The 25,841-nt window shown below is 36.8% G+C and overlaps 1 protein-coding gene across 3 annotated transcripts in view; it reads right to left on the bottom strand.

Moving 5' to 3' along the window:
* The window catches only part of AKAP7 (A-kinase anchoring protein 7), an 85,650-nt gene extending 62,285 nt beyond the window's left edge, over positions 1-23,365 (bottom strand). For all 3 annotated transcript variants that reach the window (XM_006778476.2, XM_006778477.2, XM_015557836.1), the window contains exons 1-5: positions 23,298-23,365; positions 21,046-21,177; positions 12,662-12,792; positions 4,211-4,344; positions 1,228-1,388 (exon numbers count right to left, since the gene is read on the bottom strand). In XM_006778476.2, coding sequence (XP_006778539.2) covers positions 1,228-1,388; positions 4,211-4,344; positions 12,662-12,792; positions 21,046-21,177; positions 23,298-23,328 — 589 coding nt within the window. In that variant the 5' untranslated portion in view covers positions 23,329-23,365. The remainder of the gene's footprint in view (positions 1-1,227; positions 1,389-4,210; positions 4,345-12,661; positions 12,793-21,045; positions 21,178-23,297) is intronic.
* Positions 23,366-25,841: the final 2,476 nt, after the last annotated feature.

Below are 25,841 nucleotides of genomic sequence, written 5' to 3'. Positions count from 1 at the left end.
GGGGGGGGGGGGGGGACTGTTGGAGTTGCTTTCTCCTTGTCCAACTAATGATGTTAAGTCCTATTTGACTAATAAATATTATTTAATTGTTTGCATGTTTGTTTGTATATCCATAATAATAAAAGTGTAACATGCAAATAGACCAAACAGCCGAACAGCATACGACGGTCTGGATGAAGCAGGGGCTGTGAGGGATCAAGGCAGCCACAGGTACCGGGGCTGCGAAAGCCTATTCTTGCATGAATTTCATGCATTGGGCCTCTAGTAGGTAGGTAGGTAAGTAGGTAGGTAGATGATAGATAGATAGATAGATAGATAGATAGATAGATAGATAGATATTGCTCCATAAAAAAGAACTTAACCAACAATGAAATGAAACCTGATCTTCATGCTCACCTCACCCCAAAAAGAGATGCACCTTTGAATGGATAACTATAAAACTGCTTAAAGATAATATAATATTTAGTAAAAAAAAGTATGTCTCAAAAGATCACATACAATATGACACCTTTTTTTATAAGATTAAGATCAACTAAAAATACATGTACTTTGGAAGAATACAAGGAAATAAACACCAATTTCAGGACAACAGTGAGCTTAAATGAGAGAAAGCTAAGAGACGGATCTCTGAATCAACTCAAAAGTCACTCATCCAGGTTGTGTAATTTTCTGCTTCTATTTCCCTAACAATTTTCAATTGTGCTGCACAAAGTAACATGTTCTCCAATGGGTGTGAGACCTTGTCCCATCACCAATAGACCTTCTGCTCAAGGAGTGGTATCTACACAGGAGAGAAAAAAGTAGCACAGAGGAAAATGCTGTTGAGTCATCTATTGACTCTCTGGATTAGGTCTGGCAGTCACCAAAAGCCTCTGAACAGGCAACTGGTGATTCGTATTCATTCATTCAATACTTATTAAATGCCAGCTACATGTCAGGTGTCACGTTGAGATCCTTCAGATTTAAGATAAGACACGCTTAACAAATACTTGAATCCAGCTCCAGAATCAACATATTCCTCAGGTCAAAGAATCAAGGTAACTCTTCAGGCCTTTTAGTTAGCTTCTTGCCCACACAAGAAAATGGTGAGGAAGCTCACTTATCAAGTAAGGTTAAATTGGCCTCCCAAAGTTAAAAGATGTCAAAGCTCTATTACCAGAATTGAGGGGGGAAAATTGCTTCTTCAACAGATGACATTTCATATAAGTTTGTTGCTGCTTGTTTTACCTGCAATTTCCAAAAGTGGGTTCATGTGATCTCCTTCTGCCAGCTTCACAAATCCAACCTGATTTCTAAACGTGTCAACCCCTTCAAAGGGCAAAATCAAGTGTTTTCCTTGAAGGATTTCTTCTATGAATGGTTTTAATTCCAAAAGAGCATCAATACCACTGGCAAGAGATAATATATTTTTCAGTAACATACTAAGTGATCAAATATACAAAACTAAACAAGAAACAAAGTAATCAGATTTAGAAAGATAAATTAATTTTGATGCTTGTACTAGTTGTTTTAAAGCACAAAATACCTTCAAAATCTAATCTATCTGATTAAAATAAAACTAAGGTTGATTTTTAAACAAAAACTATGGAAGAAGTGAATTAAGTCTTTACCTAATAATAATTTGTATTATATTAAAGACATGAAAGAAAATATTATTTTATAGTTCACCAGGAAATTTTTAACATAGGAAATACTGCATGCAAATTTCAGAAAAGAATTACTGATAATATATTGCAAGAAACTTAATACCTTTGAGAGCTTACATTAGATTGTGTGGAAAGTTCTAGATTCTTTTTTAAAGTACTAATATTCTTTGCAAGGCACTATACTGAAACTTAATATACATTATCTCTTAAAATATAAGTCTCATAATAAAACAATTTACTGTACTTGCATTTAATAAAAATGTAAGTTTATATTCACCAAATGCAACCATACAAGTTTGTTACATCTGTTTCGCCTATGTCATTATAGGGTTATATTATTTCAAGTCCTTGATTTTTCCTAATAAAAATAAATATTTACTATATTAGTGAATTAGACATTACTAGGCTTAGAATATTTTATAAATTAGGATCAATTATTTCCACTTTGAAGAGAATTTTGGTATAGGTACTTTATTATGAGAAAAAAATTAAAATCTCACTAGAGGGCAGCAAATACTCAAAAAAGAAATAAGTACATTCTTACATTGTTGAAAAGGGCTTTAAAACATCCTTTTGGTGGATACTAACAAAATTTAGGTATTTTTCTAGGTCTTTCATATCTCTAAATTAGTTTTCATATAAACTTTTTAACTGTCATCTGTAGTTTCCATACTGAGACTCATTTCTGTCATAACATAATATACACTTAAAATAGCTCTGGAAATGTCAACATTTTCTCATTATACCTCCAAATCTACATCCTAAATCCAATCTTTCCCAACTGTATTTATGTTCATCCAAAAAGACAGAGTGTGCTATTCAAAAACAGAACAGCCACTTCTGGCTCATCTATCATACATGGAGGGAATTCAAGATACACATTTTAAATATAACTATATATGAAAGCAAACCAAGCTGAAGGTTAGGGCTTTTCAGAGACACTGAATTCCATATCCCATTTTTCTTTAAATAAATATAGATGATTTAAACTCAGTTCAAATTTTCAGTCCCTAGTTGCATAAATCAATAAATGTGTTCTATTAAGATGTCATCAATCACAGAGTGAGAAGGAGTCATAGTATCTATGGTAAGTATCACTAACGTTCAAATTTTTTTAAATAACTTTTCAAGAGCAGTTTATGAAAAGACTTCTACATGGTAAAATTAGTAAAAAGTATACACATATAGGAAACAGAATTCTGGACCTGGAGTTCAGACCCAGAGATTGTATTTGAAGTTAAAACAGGACAGCTATTGTCCAAGGACAAAGGAATCCTGCCATTGAACTTAAGACTGCAACATCAACTCTTCCCTGGGTCTCCAGCCTGCTAGCCTGTCCTACAGATTTTAGACTTGTCAGGGAGCTAATTATGTGAGCTAAATTTTAAAAATAAATCTAGATATAGGTATACAGATTAGAGATTGAGATAGAGGTATATCAATATATCTAGATATCCATATAGACATACATCCTGTTGGTTCTGTTTCTCTAGCGAATGCTGACTTATACACCATTCTAACACACACAGGGCTTTTGTCTTGTTGTGCCACATCTTTTGCTTCTTTTCTTATAAGAGTATCAGATTTTGTTTTTTTCCTTCTGACTGGCAAAGTGAAGAGCTAAAGTGAGTAAAGTAAAATCCCCAAGTCCTCCCTGCCATTGCAGGGTGCTCAGTATTTGCTCTTGGATAGATCAGGTTGGCGTAAATAAGAAGACTGATCTCTAAAGACATGAGGTTCTACTGTCTAAAAGAGATAACTACAAGAATCATAGTGTAGCTGTATATTTTCAGTTACTAATTTATTGTTTTCTCCCTTTACTTTCCCTTTACCCCACTCCCTTCCCATTCAAGCTTTGTTCTTCATTCCCTCAGGAGACTCTATGTCAGGGTAGAAAAAAGAAGTAACCCTTCACCCATCCTGGCACTGGTTTTCCACAGAGCTTAAGCCTGAGCTTATTCCAGAGGGCATACAGGAGATAACAGGAAAGGGAAGAGCCAGGATGCTCCAGGCCAGAGTGGAAAGCAACAGTCAGTGACTTATGCTCAGCCTCATGGCACAACTCTGGAATTGGGGGTGGGGGAAGCACTTGTACACTGACCAAGCAGAATGACAGCTCTAACAGGTAATAATACTGAGTGCCTATCAGGCCCTATACTAAGAACTCTTACATGTATTGGAACTATTATTTTCTCCATTTACTTAAAAAGTAAATTTCTTTTTCCAAAATCAGACATCTTTTAAGAGGTGTGTGTGCCATAGTGTGTTCCAGAGTCTTTATCTAGAATCCTAACCTAAATGGTCAGACTCCAGAGGGCTTATATAGTTAACATGGGCAAAAAAACTGCATGGCAAGGGCTACCACTAGATAAGAAAAACAGAGTTTTAAAGTCTACATTAGACTTTAAAGAATATTTACACAGCTAATTCAGTACATTGACTATTGGTTGGAATAAATTAAAGAATACTTCTTTAGAATTGAGATGCCTTTTGGGTTCTGCTATGTTTATTCATATTAAAGTAATAATGTGATAAACAATATTCAAGAAAGACATTTTACTCACATGTTTACTTCATCGTCATTTAACTTCATCACCAACAGGGTAATATGAAAGGAACCATCACCAGTCATTGCCTTGGCCAGGCGCTTATCTTGTTGTATTACTGCATTCTGCAGGATCTTAATTCCTTTTGTAACCTAATCCACATACAGACATAGAATAGAGATTAGGTACGCAAAATTTCCTTATGGCAAAGTGTAAATCAAGGAGAAACATAAGCAACCACCAAAATTAGAAACGTCAAGATTCTTCAACCAAACAAAACTGAATTGTCTACTGAATTTGAATTCTCAAATATTCTAATAGATGATTTGGATAGCTTAATAGGATGCATAAGTTCGTCAAATCATACAACGCTTATCCATTTAAGAACATCGAGCCTAACACCGTTATTTTACAAATCGGGTCACTAAGTTGAGCAGAAAATCGTTCAATGGCCATGCATCTCTTCAGAAACTTGTCCCTGAATATACAGTATGGTTTACTCAAATTAGGATCTTTCCTTTAAAAAGTTTTATTTTTGCACAGAATGATCAAGCCATCATACAACAGTCCATTTCTGTTGGAAGTCATATTTATTAATCCCCTAGTGCCGTGGTCGGCAAACCGTGGCTCACAAGCCACATGTGGCTCTTTGGCCCCTTCAGTGTGGCTCTTCCACAAAATACCCCTTGAGTATGGCTCTTCCACAAAATACCACATGTGGGCACGCACGTACAGTGCGATTGAAACTTCGTGCATTTTGTGGAAGAGCCGGTATTTTGTGGAAGAGCCACACTGAAGGGGCCAAAGAACCTCATGTGGCTAGCAAGCCGCGGTTTGCCGAGCCACAGTTTGCCGGCCACTGCCCTAGTGAATGTGTCTAAGAACCCATTCCTCATGGCTTTAAGATTTTTAAAACAGCAACAATTTCAATAGGGATGACTAGTGTCATTTTTCCAGACATGTGAGGAGGGAGAGTGGCAAAGAAGTCCAAATACATATATTAGAAAAGCCCTTACAATTCGCATCCAGACAAAACCCCAGGTCCTTTACCAGCCTTCCCCTCTCACTACCTACCCTCCTCCTTTCCAGTAAGATCCAACTCTAGTCAACTTCTAAATGTGAGGGCACTGGAAGCCAGTTCACACAGAAAACGGCAAACTGAGCCCGGCCCTGAGAAAAGAGAGCACACAGAAGCCCCGAGGCAGCAGAATTAGTCAGAGAGAAAAGGCGAAGGGGGGAGAAGGGCTGGCAACAAGAGCAGAGTCAGGAAAAAGGCAGCAGAGATAAGAAAACACTGAATCAGGAGCACAGCAGACTGTCCTTGATACCAGACTAGCTGTTTTATCCTGAACAATACTCCCATTATCTGAGGAATGTGACTGGGCAAATCCTGGGATGTGACTGCTGGGGAATCTTTACAATAAATGCATGCCACCCAAAAGAACCTCAGCATTTCTCTATTCCTTGCAATCTGGAGGACCGAAACACAGGAAACAGTGCTTCCCTGGTAGGAATTTACACAGTAACACCTAACATGATATTTTTCTACGCAAGATGTCATTTGTGTGACACCCAGTAAAAGAATATTGATGGCCTGTTAATAACGTAATGTAACGGTACACAAAGATCTTATAGAGTCACTGTTTCCTCTACACAACACTGATAAAACTAAATTATAAACTCCTCCAGGGCAATACCTATTTCTTCTACCCCACTACCTTACCACAGTGCCTGGTAATAATAACAAAAACAACATTTAACCAATGACAACAGTCACTAACCTGTATTGTGTGGCCACTAGGTTCTAGGCCAGCCGTGGGCAAACTACGGCCCGCGGGCCATATCCGGCCCGTTTGAAATGAATAAAACTAAAAAAAAAAAAAAGACTGTACCCTTTTATGTAATGATGTTTACTTTGAATTTATATTAGTTCACACAAACACTCCATCCATGCTTTTGTTCCGGCCTCCGGTCCAGTTTAAGACCCCACTGTGGCCCTCGAGTCAAAAAGTCTGCCCACCCCTGTTCTAGGCAGTATAGTAAGCTCTTTACACATACTAGTTCACTGAAGCCTCTCTACAATCCTATGAGGCACACATTGGTATCATTTCTACTAAAAGAATTTGAACCACAGAAGTTTGCTTTTTAAAAAAAAAAAAAATCCCCTTACAATCATATACCCAAGACAGCACAGGAACTTGAGAAAATGGTAAATTGCAGTGCGTGGGAAAAGATGAGGGAGGACCCGCAGGAAAGACCAGAAAGGGTGTGCAGGAGGAGATGTAGCTGAGAGCAATGGAGTAAGAGTTTTCAAGAAGGCAAGGAGAGGGTCAGAGATGTGGGTACTGACTTAAGAAATGAAACCCTGAGGGGAAAAAGACTTTTAAAGGACGGTTTTGGGAAATCTTACTGGATACTGTGTAATGGAACAACACACTATCCCTCTGAAAACAAAGCCTTTAGTGTACGTTTATATTAAATTTGAATTTTGAGAGTTCTTCCCCGCTGCAATGAAGTGCTGAAACTGGCTTTTGGGAATAATGAAGCAGCTCAAGAAGGTCCAGGTTCATATGGAAGGGGCCTAAACAGGTGCTCAACAATGTCAGATCTCAAACAATATCATTACATCTTCTAATCTTAGCTGGTACAATAGGTAATTCTGGCTTAACTGATAACGAAAAGGTGATTTAGGATGAGAACTTTGCTATGCAATACAGAGAGATGTAAGTGAGGGGTGCTGGACATGGCTCAAAAGTCCTGGATTTTAACCCCAGGCCTGCCACAGGTGTAACCCCAGATAAGTCACCTAGTGTCACTAGTCTTGGTTTCTCCCTGGCAAAATAGGAATAATAAAATGTGTATCGCCAAACTTATAAAGTATGTTAAAAATCACAGTAGATAAGCTACATAGCAGATGAACTACTTTGTAAACTTTATACCACTTGCCTAACATAAGGTTTGCAACATTGCAATGTTATTAAAATCAGTGGTTCTCTTCCTTAGGCAATTTTGCCTCCCAGGGGACATTTAGCAATGCCTGGCCACCCTTGGATTGTCACAACTGAAGGTTTGCTACTTGCATCCAGTGAGTACAGTATTTGTATTTTCTTAGTCTTAAAAACTTAGTTTTCTTTCTAAGCTCAAATACCAATTATATATAAATTCAGGACAATACTCAAATTCCATTCATTTGTATATTCTACATTTTAGTGCAATACGGTACATGGTAAAGTAGTTTTAGACCATTCATATCTTTGAATAATCCAGTAGATTGTAAAGTCACTAATTAAAAACTGTAAAACACTTTGAAGACTATTTCTCCGAAGTCACACAGTCCTTACAATGCAGGATTAACATCAAACCTATGAAAATTCTAAAGTTAATCTAATCAAGTTACATATGTCTGATTATTCTTTGATGGGACAGATTAATTTATATATTCCTTGATATCATCTTAACAGTTTTTAAAATACATTCTATTCCTAATTACATTCTTGAAAGATAAAAAGGAAAAATACTTCAAGACTCTGAAGTCTTGTCTATATGCTATTAAAACAAGTACTAATGTCATTAAAGACCAAAGGAAATTAATTTATATACTCACTGTTTAAAATTCATAAATTCATTAAAGCTTATCTTTTACCATAACCTGCAGCCATTGGCAATACTACACAATGCACATATTAATGATGTAGTACTACAGAGTCATATTTAAATGTGACATTGAAAGAAACCTTTTAAAATAAACAGCTTTATTAAATTCTTTTTTCTTTTAATATATTTTTATTGATTTCAGAGGGAAAGGGAGAGGGAGAGAGAGATAGAAGCATCAATGATGAGAGAGAAGCATTGACTGGCTGCCTCCTGCACGCCCCCTACTGGGGATCGAGCCCGAAACCCGGGCATGTGCCCATGACTGGAATCAAACCTGGGACCCTTCAGTCTGCAGGCTGACGCTCTATCCACTGAGCCAAAGCAGCCAGGGCTAAATTCTTAAATATTTCACTCACTGAGTAATTTCTGGTTGTTTAGAGAATAAATCAGACACCCATCTGCTAAACCTCACCGCTAAGCCATATTGCATTGAAAACACCACCATGAGGAAATTAATTTTTATATCTTTTAAGCTTTCTAATTGAATCAAAGTCTATTATGAGTTCAAAGAAAAGGCCTTAAAGTTAGTGTGCAAGAGGGCGTGTGTGCATGTTACATTGCTACATAGCTTTTCTTCAAAGCTAAATACTCTCATTTTTCTTGCTTGTCTACAACCATGAAAAACAACTCAAAAGTTGATGATTTAGTAATAACTGAAGTAAAACTAAGAAATTATCCTCAAATAGGAGAATTTTTAATATCTATCAAGTGCTTCACATACATGATCATATCAAATACTTTCGCAATTATATTTCCCAGAAACTGAATGTGCAAATCTACGTGCATATTCTCCTGACCAAAATGATGAAATACAGAATTAAATGTAACAAATGCCTTTTTAACCCTCTAAAAAATCATACTTTTCTACTAGTATAGAAAAACTGTCTTACAAAGAAATTAATACACTCCTACTTTCAATCAACTTCTGATTGTTCCCTTACATTTTCAATGCTGATTTACCTTAAATTACTACTTCTGATAAGAGAGCATATAAAATCTAGTCAGTTAAGAAACATTGAAGATTTATTATAGCTCCATTAAATTTTTTTCTTTTTTCTTTTTATATTTGAGCTAAGTAATTGCCAGTAATGGAGAAATACATACTTTCATATACTTAAAATTAGGATATTTTGATGCAGTTGTTCTAATTCATTTTCCAATTCCATTATTTAAAAATATGAAATCATTATTTTCCACTAATAAAGAATTCAAAGCATCTAAGAACATGTTTAAAAATCAAAGATCCATGTAAGTCTGAAAACTTTTTTCTTTAAAACTAGATGCCAACAAGTAGAGGCCAAAAGTAGAGCAACTCATTGTGAATGTGCTAGCTTCCCAAAGCTTGTTTGCAGGTCACTTAATTGAAATTTGGAGTACAGTCTCCCATTGAAACAATGTTATAAATGCTGCTCCTTTTCCCAGGCCTTCCCACAAAAGCTCATAAGTAGTTTACAAAGAAAATTAACATTAGATACTTGAAAACAAACAAACAAAAAAGGTGCTCATACAAAAGATAGAAAATGTACCTCCTAAAGTCCCATTCTTACCTCTAAAACCCATATTTAATATGTAAGCTTTCTGTTGCCTACAAATAAGTCTCTTGAGAGACTTATTACATTATTAAAATATTTGGTTTTGAGGTCACTTGAAGTCTGTATTCCCCACTATTAAAAGTTTCCCTAGCCCCTCAAAGACAAACAACTACTGTTGAGCCTATATTACAAAATCGACATTTATAACACTGTATTTATTATTTGTAATGTTCTGGTTGTAACTTAATATGCCAGAAACACTTCTTTTGTCCCTGAAATGACATTATTTTGTGTTTGCTTTTGGCCAAGCACTGTTGTAGGTACTGGGAATGGGCTGAAAAACTCTGTAAGAAGACTAAGAAGTGTCAAATTGCAAGGATGACAAATGACAAAAGGAAAGACTTTCAAGTCTTTTGGGGGAAGGGGAAGATTGACCTCGTCAGGGGGGGGTCACAGTGGAGAGGCTTGAGCTGAGATTTTTGGCTTTAACAAACCCAGAGAGGAAAGAAAACTCCCCACCAGAGAAGGGCAGAGGGACCCCGGCAAGTTCACAGAAGGCCAGAGGGGGCCAGCAGAAGGAAGGAGGGCTGAAGTGGAGGTCAGACTACGCAGAATTTTATAGACTGTGGTAAAGACTTTGTCTTTATCCTAAGGTCACTGGGGAAATACTGAAATGTATAGACAGGGAGGTAATATGTCCAGATTTGGGTTTAAAAAATAATCATAATCAATTCCATTTTACACCTGAAGAAACTGAAACGACGGAAATTCAGTAACCTGACCTACATCCACAGTAGTTTGTGACCCAGCTGGTATTTGAACAAGGTCTGTCAGACTCCAAAGCTTGGACCTCTGTCATTTTCTATACAACATCCCAGAGGTTGAGAAGCAGAAACAAAGGCTGCTCAGTGAAAACTAAGGTTTGCAGACAGTTCTCTCATCCCCTTTCCTCCCATCACCTGAACTAAGAGGTGAAGGAAAGGCTTTCTCTACCAGCTTTCCTCTCAGTTCCCTTCCCCATCCACCTTTCCCCACCACATCACCCCACCAATCTTGGCTGGAAGAGGTGAGAAACCAGAATTAGTAGGGTTACGGTCAGGATCAGGGTTAGGATTAGGGTTAGGGGGAAGGCATGAGTGAAGGATGATACAGAACTGCTATTCAGACCACCATGAAAGCCAAGAGTAAGAGGGGCGGAGAAAGACAAAATGAAGGGCCTAATGAAAGTAATGTATGAAGTTTTCAACAATTTTTATACTAATTGACTCTGCAGTAGAACATTCTCTAACCAACAAATCAAAATAAGGAAACTGAAGTCTCTCCCAATCATAAGTCACAGGTCCTTGGGAAGACCCTTCTCTTTCACAACCAGTTTCTTGAGGACCTGTCTTGGGTCTGACTACTCCGTTAGCAGCAACACCTTTGACATCCTACTCTCCTCTAATTCCCATATGTACCATGATCCTTTATTTCAAAGAAAACCTTTCCAAATAACTCATAAGTATTTTATTTTTAAAAATATTTTTTTATTGATTTCAGAGAGGAAGGAAGAGGGAGAGAGATACAGAAACATCAGTGATGAGAGAGAATCATCATGGATGGGCTCCTCCTACATGCCCCCACTCAGGATCAAACCCACAACACAGGCATGTGCCCCAACTCCTGTGTTCATAAGTCAATGCTCAACCACCCAGCCACACCAGCCAGACAGTATTTTAGAATTTATAATAATAAAAGCATAATATGCTAATTAGACCAGATGTCCTTCCAGACAACCTTCTGGATGAAGCCGGGGCTGCAAGGGAAGCCTGGGTCCCGGGTGCCAGAGGGAAGCCGGTGCCTGCAGACAGGGGAAGGAAAGCCTACTCGTGCATGGATTTCATGGATCAGGCCTCGAGTAATATATAACTGTTGGTTACATTAAACTAAACACTTTTAAGAACCATTTTACTATTAATCCCCCAGTATGTACCAGTGAAATCAGAATATGATTCTACGATCTTGTACTGTTAGGAATACAATTTATATTTTCATTTGTCTTCTTTCCCTGGCTAAATCTTATCTAAAAGACTAGATATTTCCTAGAATGTCCCGAGAGAATTTTTTTTATGATATTTATTTCTTTGATCTCAATTTTGTTTATTTTTAAAGATTCATTAGCATTCCCTAGAAACATTTTAGTTAAGTAAGGGGAGAAGCAACCTGAAAGTGCCCAGTAAAAAAAGATTAAAACCCACAATCAAAGAGAAATTCAGTTCTGGCTCTTAAATTGGGTCAATATGTAAATGCAGTCAGTATTCCAAGTCAGGCATTGTTTTGTAAGGCATTTCAATTCCTACATCACTGCTCTAGCAGTTGTATTTTTTTTAACTTAAAATATTTATTGTTGAAAGTATTACATAGGTCCTCTTTTGACCCCATAATCTCTTCTAGCCCACCCCTCTAGCAGTTTTAATTAGATACTGTAGTTTGCTTTCTCAGCCACATATAGAAAGGTTTCTTAATGTGGGCTAATTAGGTGACCTGATTTCCTATTATTCATACCACATTAATTTTTCAGATTTTTAATAGATTTCTACCAAGTCTGTCATGTAATATTAAGTTGATATGACAGTGAGTAATTTTTAAAGAAATTATGCTGCAGCCCTGGCTGGTTTGGCTCAGTGGATAGAGTGTCAGCCTGGGGACTGAGGAGTCCCAGGTTCGATTCCAGTCAGGGGCGTGTGCCTTGGTTGGGGGCACATCCTCAGTAGGGGGTGTGCGGGAGGCGGCTGATCAATGCTTCTCTTTCATTGATGTTTCTGATTCTCTATCCCTCTCCCTTCCTCTCTGTAAAAAATCAATAAAACATTTTTTTTTAAAAAAGAAATTATGCTGCAATCATCATTACCATATACAGGACTAAGCAGCAAGAAAGCCCAGTTTACTTTCCCAGCAAAGATTTCAGAATTCCTCTCTTTCTACCTGGTCACTGCTCTCAGCTCCTGAAAGTTTCCTCTGTTGTGGTGAACAAATGCTTAGAAAGGACCATGACATGCCATCTGGCAATACTTTCTCAAGTGGCTTTTGCAAAACTGTTTAAATAAGATGGTTGAAATAATATTTTTCAAAATTATTTTTAAAATATATTCCATTTAAATACAAATATTCCCTATAAGGACCAGCTAACATGCCACCAAAGACTCCTACAAACTGAGAGAAAATGGACTTACAAGTAAGTATTTAGTGTACTTTAAGTATAATTTAGAACTTTATATAAAAATAGTTTGTAAAAATATAGCACCTCTTTGTTGGTGATTGGAATGGATAGGAAATAGTTTGGTTGATAGTCTTTGTTCTTTTTTTTCCTCTTCATTTGATCTTTATATTCATTTTCTTCACTTCTTTCCAAATTTACTTGAGGTACATCAGTGACTAGAAGATAAAAATCAAACAATAATATACCTAATGTATTAAAGTTAATATAGGAAACAAAAACTATATAAGTATCAATTGTTCACAACTGTCATTTTCAAATCTAAAGCAGGAGCTGGCAAACTCTCCCACAAAAGACCTCAGAGTAAGTATTTTAGACTTTGCATATCATATAGTCTCAGTCAAAACTACCCAAGTCTGTTGTAGACAAAACACAGATGAATAGGTATAGCTGTGTTCCAGTAAAACTTTCACAAACCAGCCAGCCAGTGGGTCACAGTGGGTCACAGTGGGTCACACTAACCTCAAATCTAACACATGACCAACCACCACTCTCACCTCTGTGCCACAAAATTCATGACCCCAGGAAACACTATTTTTTCATCAACCCTGTGTGACTCAATATGTATGACTACTTGTAGCAGTGCCAGTCAAAGTTTGGTTTGCAGCCAATGTCACACTACAAGCTATTTGTTGTAAAAATTAAGAGACTACTTTAGAAACACTCACAGCACTTAGGCGAAGGAATTTTGTCTATTGAATTTGGGTTTCTATTCTGTTGGTCATTTTTAAAACATTTTTCTAATAATTCATTTTTATTGCCTTTTACAAAAGTATCAGTGGGCAACAAATAGGAATTGCAAAGAAAACAAAACTGGCCCTTGACTGTAGATAATTTCAGAAGCACTTAATGCACTTCTTTTTAAAGTCATATTCGAAAGACTCATTTATAACATTCAACAATTCTAATTATGAAGCTATGCCTCCAGAACAAATCACCAAATCAGTGTGAAATTGTCTTTTGTCTTTTTTTTTTTTAACAGATTCTGACTGGGGCTTCTGTATGTGTGCAAAACTACCATTAATTGAGTTTTCAGGCTGTGTCTTCCTGAACAGTAGCTTACTGTTCAAACTGGAGTGTCTCATAGAGACTTTGTAAAAATACTAATATATTTCCTAAGGTATGCTTTTGGAAAGGAGTGGGAGGGAAGACCCACCTAATTACATTTAATCTCACGGGTTGGTTTCATCTTTGGATCAATTCTAATCGACCAGAGTGACCAACTGCACCCAATGCCTTGAGAAAGACTGGCAAAAGTCTGAGCTGACCCAATAGCATAATTCCCATGTGTCTACACAACCCGGATCTTACTAAGGCTCTCATTTCACATATGATGAAACAACAGCAGAAAATCCTTTAAAAACTGCTCAGTATCACAGAGTTGATTCTGGTATCTAGACCTCAAATCTCCTAGAATACTTTCTATTGGATCAAACTACTTCTCCATTGCAGTTCTGCCTAAGTAGTCACTATTACATACAAAACTCGTCTTCCAACAAGCATCTTCCTATCAAGTCACTTCAATTCTTTATCTGAGAACCTGAAAGTCTGGCCTGCCCTTGGAGATATAGCTGATTCTAGGTCTGGGGCACAAAATGGATCAGAGCAGCCTGGAAATCAAAGACTCCTGGACCATGTCAGAAGTGTCTGGAGCATATTTGAAAGTTGCCGACGTTGGCCAAAGATTAAACAAATTGAGCATCAAATAGAATAATAACTTCAATGATGTTATTTAAACATCAAATAAGTTTAAAACCATCAGTTCAAGATAATAAACAAAAGAAAAATTAAAACCAAAAACTTACAGGTCACCTTTGGAGGAGTCTAAAGAACTGTTATTCTAAAAATCTGATGATAAAGGGGAAAATAAATCACACATTTATCCAGTCTCTCTTTATGACCAAAGAGTTATAAAAGAAGTAAGTTAATTAAGGTAAAGTCCTTCTTTATAGAAATTTTCAGCTCATAAATGCAAAACAATAGAGTTAAAATATCACCATTTTGAAATACATAATAGGCAATGGGATCAACCCAAAGTTCATCAATGAACAATCCATTAGATAGAAAGCTGATGGAAACTTTCATAATGGATATATCAGATGACAAGATAGAAAGCCACTGATCACTTCTAGCATCACAAAAAGGCAAGACAACCAAGCATTATGTGTCTCCTGATGTCACACAATAGTAAAATCAAAACATTTTTGCAGCATTTTTATTCCAACACTTGAAAAAGCCTCCTAATATAACTACTAGTTAACTGTAAATATAAAGGACAGAGAAAAATGTTAAATGACCATAACTGGGTACTTCATTACAACCTGACTTCTTCGCCAATAAACATACACACTCATATACACACACACACACACAAAGACCTATCGATGAAAAGAGATAAAAGAGATGTGTCAATCAAATATAATCATAGACTTTGGTTCCTAATTCAAACCAGTTTTTTAAAAATTATGTCAAAGAAATGTGAATGCTGACATTTGATGACTTAAGGAATTACTGTTATTTGTTAGTATGGAAAGGATGCTTTGGGTAGTTTTTAAAAAGGAATATCTATAAAGATGCACACTACAGTTTTTACAGATAAAAATTATATATCTGCAATTTATTTCAAAATAACCCAGTGTGAAAGAAGTAATGAACATGAGACTTATTATAATATTCTACTTTTGACTATGCTTAAAAGTACACACACACACACACACACTCCAGAGGCAGGGGAGGGACAGATAATCTCCATCTAGGGTTAGTTATAGAATTCTGTGATCTGTGATAAAGGTACTAACTGTTAACAGCTGTACCAATTAGGACATTTGGTGGTGAAGTTAAAAAAGACTGGTGTCCAAACTAAAATTAACATAGTAGAAAGAGGATCCTAAACCTATAGTCTAGTTTTTATTTTTTTAAATTCCAAGTATAAACCTACTCATGGGTTATTAAATCATCTTAGGAAATAATAAAAAGACACTTTTTAAAAACTGAAATGGAATGATAAGTAATGGAATAGAGTTACTATAGTCCAGTACATTGCTTATGGTAAGTTTAAGTATTACTTTATGAAATTTGAGCTTTTTGCGTGCACATGTGTATTGGGTAGAAATGTAAAATATATTTATTTCTTATTATGCACATAAGACACAGAAACATTTTTGCTATATTTTACTCAATATGAACAATACTAAGAAGGGAAATAGACCTAATAACATGGTATTTGAAAGGGCACTGAAGCTTTCAGCATTTTAAATTGTTTTATACCTTATCTATTTAAAACTAAACTGTCCTGCTCTCTATAGCAACAATCTTTGCATTTCAAGCACTCCGTAAGACCAGTTTGCAGACATACAGAGAAGAAAAACCATAATCTCTGAAGGTAATACTCTTTTTTTTATCTGAAGGTAATACTCTTAGTTGAAATGTATCACAACTCTAACAATTCTGGCATCAAGAGAATGACATAGCATAAAAACCCCAATCCTCGGTAAAAATAAGTACAATGTTCCTCTAAATTCCCTTAGTTTTCTATAATCTTACCAATAACTATTTAACTTTCACTTGAACTGGATTAGCTAAAATCTTCTTTTGGTCGGCATCGCAGCCAGGGCAAAATTTGAAATTATCTGATGACAGCTGGGTAAAAAAGGAGATAAATCCTATGAGTGTTTTTTGCTATAGTGGCTTTATTTAACCTTGTGATATATCTGTTTTATTTTTAATTCAGAGAGTCCTGCTGATTTACCTACTGAACACAGTATCTATTTTTTTTTCCCTCTTTGTCCATCTTTGTCTTTTTGCTGTAAAGTTTATTTGTATGGCCAGAATATAAATCCCCTTTTTCCTTACTGAACTTCATTTTATGTCTAACTTTGAAATCATAATCTAAATTCCAACATATAATTTGCTACTACTCTTTTTATTTAGTCCATATGAAAATACAATGAACAAAGTACTCATATAATATCTAGCAATGTTCATGCATAGGATAAGAACACTCATAAAACAATTATAAGGATACATTGTCACAAACAATGCAGATACAACACTAAAATTACTGAGTACTATTTTTAAAAGAAAGTGCCAATCTGATAGGATATAATCATATTTTAATGTGCACCCTTTGATACTTATGAAGTTGAATAACTCTCCATACATTTGCCTACTAACTGAACTTTATCTTCTACAACCTTTGCCCAGCACCAATAATAGTATCTGGTACATAGCAGGCATTCAATAATTATGTGTTCAATGAATTAATGTATCTATTAAGCTTTTTTAATTTTTATTTTCTTGTGTGTGTGTGTGTTTTAAGGGGGGGGAGAGTAAGATATCAATCCTTAGTATCATTTGGGCCAAATATTTACTTTAAGTCTTTCAAAATAAAATTTGGACTATTCTTCCCCAATCAGTTACAGAAAGGAAACAGAACATAATTTACCTTTTTAAAAAACTGATTCAGGATAATACCGGGATAGCAATTCAACTTTATTTGATACATCATTTTTCTATAAAAAAGATTTTCAGGTACAGTAAGTTTCAATTGTACCTGAATTCAACTTAATAGTTGAAGTATTTTTAAAAATACAACTTAACTGTATTAGATAATAAGTAATGCAATGATAATTTCCCACATCTCTGAAATCTCTAATAACTACAAGGTTAGAATTCTGTGTGCGGTAAAATAAGGACTGTAATCATTTCAATATGAGAACTAAATTCCACAGTGAGGAAAGACATGTTGCAAAAAAACAAAACAAAAAAAACTCACTCAAATTTTTTATCTTGAATCTTGATTAAATATGGCTTGATAGTTAAAGTCTGTGGTTCTCTTAAGGGAATAGAGTCCAATAAACTAAAGGCCTCTACAAATTTATACTTTATGGAAAGCCATAAAGCCATTCCTGTCAGCAACAGAATGACTCTCCCTTGCATACTCCCATTCAGCTTTCAGAAGCAGGCCAGCAGCAACCCCATTTTCTGGGTGGTTTACTGAGGGGTATAACCTATTGATCAATGACACTTCCCCCAGTAAAGCAAACAGACCCTTCCAGGCCCAGACCAACAACTCACTAATGCTGCATTTTCTCCCAGAACATGTCCACCCTGTAAAGCCAGAGGTGTGACTCAGGTTGTAAGGCTTCCTACATATTTCTACAATTTTCTTTTCTATATACATTTGAATATTTTATTTGTAATAGATAGTTATATCCTAATAAATATAACAAATATATTTACATTTAATTCTAACGTAATATTCTAATACATTTCATATTCTAACATATAATCCTAGTAAAATAGTCTCTTCTCCAAAACTAAACCCCCAAAAAAGTAAAGACTCATTTCAGCCAACGAGGCTGCATTTCACCCAGTGACACTGCACCCACACTGAAGGTAACGCAGTTGACAACTGAGACACTCAGATCAAACATTTGGGGAGGAGTTTTCTTACTGGCAAGGATTCGCCTTCCCACGGTGTTCTTGGTAGCACTATTTTCCCCATTGCTCTGCCAGGGTTTCAACCAGCAAGAATTTCTTGGCAGTTAATTCACAATTTCCACCCACCAAAGGAAACTGAATGAACCAAAGGCAACAACCAGCTACTTGAGAATTTTAAGGTTGTTGTCTACCACAGAGCCATTCCACTAATTCAATGTCCACGTTACTAAATGTAAGAGAAAGCCCCAAATCATTTCAAGCTACCAACTAATTATTCTGTGTCTGGACACAAACACTGTAACTATATCTATCTTAAGGTTTAAGGGTTGACAATAAAAATCCCAATTTTTACGTATTTCTATACAAATCTCTCTTCACAAAAAAGAGTTAGTTTCTGGTTTGCAAAGAATTTTACTATTTGTTCCTTAGTGTTTTAGTAAATGCTATTATAAAAATGAGCAAACAAATAAAGGATTTGTCTCAAAGGTTTGATACGTAGCATTTACACATATTTTACATTTTTAATTGCCTTTTTCCACACATTACCTCTTTTGATCTGTACAACAACACCATGTGAGGTAAACAAGCGAAAATTATATTTCACAGTTGAAGAAGTCCAGCTCACAAACTGGACATTGTACCCAATGTCATGCAAGTAGAAAATAAAATAACCAAAACCTAAAACACAAGTTTTCTGTCTCTCTCATTATACCACACTGACTGTGTGTAAGTTGGGAGTTTGAACTCAATCTTCCCACAAAAGTAATATTATACATGGTGGTCTGGAGTCTAGACCAGTGGTCGGCCAACTCTTTAGTCAACAGAGCCAAATATCAACGATTGAAATTTCTGTTGAACTTAAACTTTATAGGTAGGTACATTGTTTTTTAAACTTAAACTACATAGGTAGGTACATTGTTATTAACTTAATTGGGGTACTCCTAAGCTGGCCTTTGCTAAAAACGTCCTCAATCTGAGGGGTCAACCTCAGCGAATGTACCCCCACTTCTTCTAACTCCACTTCTTCAAAATAGACTCTCCCAGGCCGAAAAACGACTCCTGCGCGTCGGCCACTAAGTATCAATCACACTGTACGTGTGCGCCCGCACATGGTATTTTGTGGAAGAGCCACACTCAAGGGGCCAAAGAGCCGAATGTGGCTTGCGTGCCGCAGTTTGCCAACTATGGGTCTACACTAACCCACAAAGACTTTTAACTCACAAAGTCTGAGCTATCAAAAAGTGGCTATAATATTCTACGCCTAAAAATGGCGTCCACGGGGTCACCCTAACTTACATGGATGAGATCATTTCCTTGGTAATAAATACACCATATAGAAAAGGCCCCTATTCTGATGAAGCATTGGCCAATCTTCCCAATGCCCATCCTCTGAGGAAGCAGCTGTACCTCAGAGCAGGGATGCATTGCAGAATCGCTGACACATCTCTTTCCTTCTTTCTGCCCCCAGTGGCCAGTTTCTCCTCACCAGTGAAGATGTAAGAATACAGTGGAGCCCTAGCCGGTTTGGCTCAATGGATAGAGTGTCGACCTGCGGACTAAAAGGTCCCAGGTTCGATTTCAGTCAAGGGCATGTGCCTGGGTTGAGGGCTCGATCCCCAGTGGGGAGCATGCAGGAGGCAGCCAATCAATGATTCTCTCTCATCATTGATGTTTCTATCTCTCTCTCCCTCTTCCTTCCTCTCTAAAATTAATAAAAAATATATATATTTTTTTAAAAAGAATATAGTGGAGCTATAGTAACAGTAGATGCTTTCTGGGATTCTGGAGTTATCACTTTCAATCTCTAGTAGAAGCCGTTTGTTTCATATAGATTAGATCTGTATAAGAAGTACCGATAGCTGAAATGGTGAACGAGTTTCACTTCTTGTTGCAGTCTAACTTATGAGCCCTTGGATGGGAGTGATTCAGAGACTGCAACAGGGATCAGAGGGGAGAAGAGTGGACGGGCACAGCACGTAGGCATGATTAGTCAGGAGCTTTCTTCTTTAGTGTGTACCCAACTTAGAATAATGAAATCAGAAAGAAGTGATTGTAATTTTTAGATATATTCATTTTATTGTTCAAAAAGTAGGGAATTAAGAGGAAAACATGATTAAGTCATTACAATTCTTGCCTCTCATTACCAAAAGGTATCTTCTTCTACTTACCAGGCACACACACTAATTCTTCAAACAAAGGTTTCTCTGACAGCCATGAAAACCACAAAAGCTGTTCCCTACAGGCCGGCAGCCATGAAAACACAAAAACTGTTCCCTACGGGCCAGCTGTAAAGGAACAGACGGGAATCCCATGTCCTGACTGAGCAAACAACTCTTCCTCCTTCCCTTTCTTTGGATTATGAAATAGGAAACACTGACTAATAAGGCACCAGAGATTTCATACATTCTAAGCATCCCTCACTCCTTATATCTCCCCAAAATATAAACCAGGTTTCCTGTATGCGAAGAGACTGTGACAGTGTGGCTTCTGAGACTGGCCGAGCATCAGAATCACATGGGATGTTTAAAAATAAAACAAAGAGGTTCCACCTGACACAGAGGTGGGAAAGAGGAATCTATAATTTCATATCACTCCACAGAAAATTCTGATGATCAGTTAAGATCAAGACAGCATAGAGGAAAGAACCCTGGATAGTTCATACTTAGCAGCCAGGCATCCTGTACTGTTCCCAAACCTCTGGGAAGCCTTTCAGGACACCCTTTACGCCCACATCCAGGTTATACACCTCCCCACACACATCCTCACCCGTGTATTCCCACAGCATCCTGAATGGCATCCACCTTAGGAAATCAGAGCTCTTAACCTATTGGCTCTCCATTGAAGCTTTTAAATCTAGATAACCATTAATTAACAGTCCAAACTCAAAAACATGACAGGTATATAAGGTGAATTTATTAAGGAAAAAATATATATCACTAAGTTGAATATTTATTCAATAAAGTACTTACTTCCACAATCATCTCTAATATCTATAGTAGCAAGTGGCATATCTACCAGAGAATCCATAGTATTGGCTTCAAATTCTTCTGACATTTTCTTTGTCCCCGCCATATTTTCACACTCACTGAAATTCACTTCTTCTTTAGCATACCACAAACAAGAAAAACATGTTATTTAATTTCAAACTTATATGCTAAGCTAAAACAACTCAACTAACTAAATTCAATAAAAGGTAACATGTTGAACTCCCAGAGAAAGTCTATTCCTGATCTAAATATTCATCTTTGGGGTAAAGAATTAAGGGTCCAAAGGCTGTAACAGTTCATGAGGGCAGAGGGAGCCAGCCTGGCACCAGACTCTGCCCATCCACAGCTGACAGATTCCAACAGGAAGTGCATTTAAATTCTCTGTAGACATTGCTGAGCAGGGAGGGGAGGGTGGGTTATAATGATACAGGCTACTGTGTTTTAACCAGTGGTTGTGGGGCAGCGGTGCCTGGAGGAAACCAAGTCACTGTTCCCTTTTTGAAACAAAACTAAAACCTGAAAATTTTTGTTCAGTGAAAATGGGTATAATTTGATTGTCCGTAGCCACAAGGGGCCAGTTCCACTGAGAAATGAACAGTGGGGACTCAAAATTTTGCAAACATTTGTGGCAAGGGACAATTGGCTTTCTGTTAATTGACAAATGTTCCAGTGGGGCTTCGTTTTTGTTGGGGAGTATTACATCATAGGTGCACATGTGGACCAGAGTCTCTGCTGAGGTTATAAAGATCAGAAAAGATGGTTGATAAAATCTTGACTTTTGTTAATTTATCTCAATAAAGCCCACTGGAACTAAAAAAAAAAAAAAAATTAACATGTTAAGAAATGATACCACTTGTATCCAAATATATTGTAAAACTACTTACTGTATATTAATACTATGTGTCCCAGAGTCTACATTTTTTATAAATGCATTATTATGTTAAACAACTTTAATAATTTTCTGAAGAACTGTATTCAAATAAGGGTAAGATGAAGACTTAGTTAATAATCCTCAAGATCATTTATAGCTATATTTTCTTAATTCTAAACCTATACTTTTTCACATACCTTTTGAAAACAAACCAACAAGGTTTTGTCAGTCTTTTTCATGTTTACTTTTTAACAACTATCACTATGTATTCTCATTTGTATAAGTTCTGACCTTTATTTTTTTTCTTCAATAAAGACTTTTAAATCTTTCCTCTCCATTATTATATTAACACTGGAAATTCAGTAAAAAACATTTGACTCTAAATATGCTTTCCTGGAAATTCAATGATTAAAAAGCAAAAAATCTTGCTCTGGCCTGGTAGCTCAGTGAGAGTGTCATCCAAATACCCCAAGATTGCAGTTCCATCCCCTTACAGAGCACATACAATAATCAACCAATGACTGCATAAATAAGTGGAATAACAAATCAATGTTTCTCTCTCTCAGTCTCTCTCACACTCTCTCTGTCCCTTCCTCTCTCTAAATTCAATAAATAAGTAAATAATCTATACTAATAATAGAGGAATATGCAAATTGTCCCAGACACCACCACAGTAACAGTAACGACCAAACAACAGACTGTGTGGAGCAACCAGGCTGGCCAGGGGGTGGCGGGTAGGCACAAAAATTTCGTGCACCGGGCCTCTAGTTTTAATCTATTTTTATTGATTGCAAAGAGGAAGAGAAGATAGAGACATCAATGATGAGAGATAATCATTAATCGGCTACTTCCTACACCTCCACTGGGGATTGAGCCCTCAACCCAGGTATGTGCCCTGACGGGGAATCGAACCATGATCTTCTGGTTCATAGGTCGATGCTCAACTGCTGAGTGCACCGGGCCTCTAGTTTTAATCTATTTTTATTGATTGCAAAGAGGAAGAGAAGATAGAGACATCAATGATGAGAGATAATCATTAATCGGCTACTTCCTACACCTCCACTGGGGATTGAGCCCTCAACCCAGGTATGTGCCCTGACGGGGAATCGAACCATGATCTTCTGGTTCATAGGTCGATGCTCAACTGCTGAGCCATGCTGGCTGGGCTAATTTTTTTTTTTTTTTTTCAAAAAAAGGCAAAAGATCTTACATTTTACTATGTGTCTAATCACAACTATTTTAAATATGTAAAAACCAATCATAGTTTCCTTTCTATTTTTATGCTTGCATTGAACACTACAGTTTATACTTACATAAAAGTTTCAATAGAGCAATACAAAAGTTTCAATAGATAAATGAATACCTTTTACCTTTGGGCACATACAACTACACATAAGGGATCATCACTGACCATGTAGCATACAGCTGCAAAGCAAGCAACAAAGAGTAGCAGTTGTGCAACTGAATGTGCACAAGGTTGTCCTAGTTGAAAAATTCTAAATCCTGGCTGCCCATTAGAATTACCTGAGGAAGTTTTTTAAATTACTGGTCCCACACCAGGCCAACTAACTCACAATCTCTGGGGATCAGGCTGGCTTCCAGTGTTTTTTTTTTTAAAGCCTCACAGGGTGAGTCTAATGTGCAATGAAAGTTTGAAAAACACTGCCCCAGAAAATCCCTTCACCTCTTCAATTCTTTGTTTCACCTCAGACTAAAGAGACTGTGTTAACAGTTGAGAACAATCCATTTAAAGGTAAAAACTCAAATCAGATGTTTCCTATCAGTGAAAACTTTCCTGATCCCCAACTCAGCACCAAGTCAGGTAATCCAGTCTCCTTCCAGGTCCTTAGTGCTTCCTCCTGTCACAGCACAAACATGCTGTTTTAGATGTCCACAGGTCTGTCTTTCTCTTTAGACTCTAAGCTAAAGGGACTATATAGTTTACCACCCAAACCCAGACACTTTTGGAAGTAAAAGGGGGAGCTTTTCATAATTACACCCCTATCAATAGGGTCACCTTAGTCTAAGCTCCTTAAGTGCCCTGTCTTATTCTCCTATGATTCCTCAATGCCTACAACAGTGTTCAGTTCACAGGAGGTGATCGATACATTTGTACTGAATGACTAAATAAAGGTAAGCACACATTTGGGAGTGGATGATAAATTACTCAAGATACCCTGCAATATAGGTATCTCAATGCCCATGAGGAAATAACTCCTGGTGTTTAAAGGCAGCTCCAGCACATCAGAGTCTCATTTTCACAGGGTGAGCGAAGGAAAGGTACTACTATCCCATACAACATAAAAATATTGAGGCATAATATGACTTGCTCAACATCATTCTCCATCTTTTCTCCACTGATTTTTAGAGAGAGTGGAAGGGAGGAGGAGAAACAGATAGAGAAACATCAATGTGGGAGAGCCACATCAATTGGTGGCCTCCGGAAGGGGCCTGACCAGGGCCAGGGATCAAGCCTGCAACCGAGATATGTGCTCTTGACCAGAATCGAACACAGGACCCTTTAGTCCACAGGCCGATGCTCTATCCACTGAGCCAAACCAGCTAGGGCCATTCTCCATCTTTTTAAATAAAGCATGTTAACAATGCATACTCTTGAATGCAATGTTATGTCAAAATACACAAGTCTAGAATGTGAAATATAAACTTTATTCCATTAAATTACAGAATACTTGAAACCATTTTGTAGATATGAATTATTAACTCAGGAAAAAGTCCATACCACTTCCAAGTAACTCTTGAAAGAACTGCTGGTCATTTATAGAGCAATTTTTCTCAACCTAGAAGCCTTCCTCCAATTCTCTAAGCTTTAGTGTTAGGCAAAAGCTAACAAACATGACTTAAACACATCCATCATAACTACACTTTCTTTTACAGAAGGTGTAAATATTTTGCTTTTGGAAAACTGCCTTAAAATAACTGACCCTTAAGTAAAGCACTTAACCCATAAATTGATTGCTCTGAGTACTTAAAATTTGTTCTAGCCATATTTAAAATAAAATTCCATCTTTTGTGCAAGTCCAAATAAAAGCAATGCTTCTAAGTGCACTTATAACACAAAGATGAGGTCAAACTGGCAACTACCACTAACAACAGCTAACATGGAGCCTGCACTATATGCCAAGCACAGCCAGAAGCACTTTACAGACAGTAACTCCTTTCATCCACAGAACCATGCTATCAGGAAGGTACTATTATTTTACTGATTTTTACAGACTAGCCAATTAAGTAACTTGCCCAAGGTTACAGCCAGGTCTGGGGTTGGAATTTAAGTCCAGTCATTCTGCTGCCAAACCTGCTCCTTCCAGCAACATGTACCGCTGCCTCTTAACAGACACAGTTTATAGCGCTGTAAATTGAAATAATCCTTTCAGAAAGCAGTCTGGCAACAGACCAGGAGCCATGAAAATGTTCTTACTGCTACATCTGTGTATCTATCATATACAGTATGCTGCCAGAGATTCCCCACAGCTTTGTTTAAACAAAAAAGAAAAAGTGGAACCGCTTAAATGCCTAATAGGAATATGGTCACACCAAGCATACTCACGCTAATGACAACTAAGAGTAATGGCTATGAAGACTGCACCAACCAAAAAAAAAAAGTTGATACCAAATACTGACTTTTTAAAAAGCAAATATAATACTATCATTACAATTATGTAAGAAAAGACTAAAGGATATAATTATCTAAATGCTGACATAGTTGCCTTCAATGTATTTGTATTTTCCCACTTTCTGCTATTCAAATGTTTTTAAATATAATTAATATTAATTTTGTAAGAAAATAATGTATACACTTAAAATACATTATAAAACCATACATTAACTATAGACTAATATTCAAATACATGTGCACTTCAGCAAATGAGTTCATCATAGACAGGTCAAT

This window comes from Myotis davidii, unplaced genomic scaffold (genome assembly GCF_000327345.1).
Source record: "Myotis davidii unplaced genomic scaffold, ASM32734v1 scaffold147, whole genome shotgun sequence".
NCBI lineage: Eukaryota > Metazoa > Chordata > Mammalia > Chiroptera > Vespertilionidae > Myotis > Myotis davidii.
The sequence above is the reverse complement of the archived record's forward strand: the minus strand, read 5'-3'. Positions and strand labels throughout refer to the sequence as shown.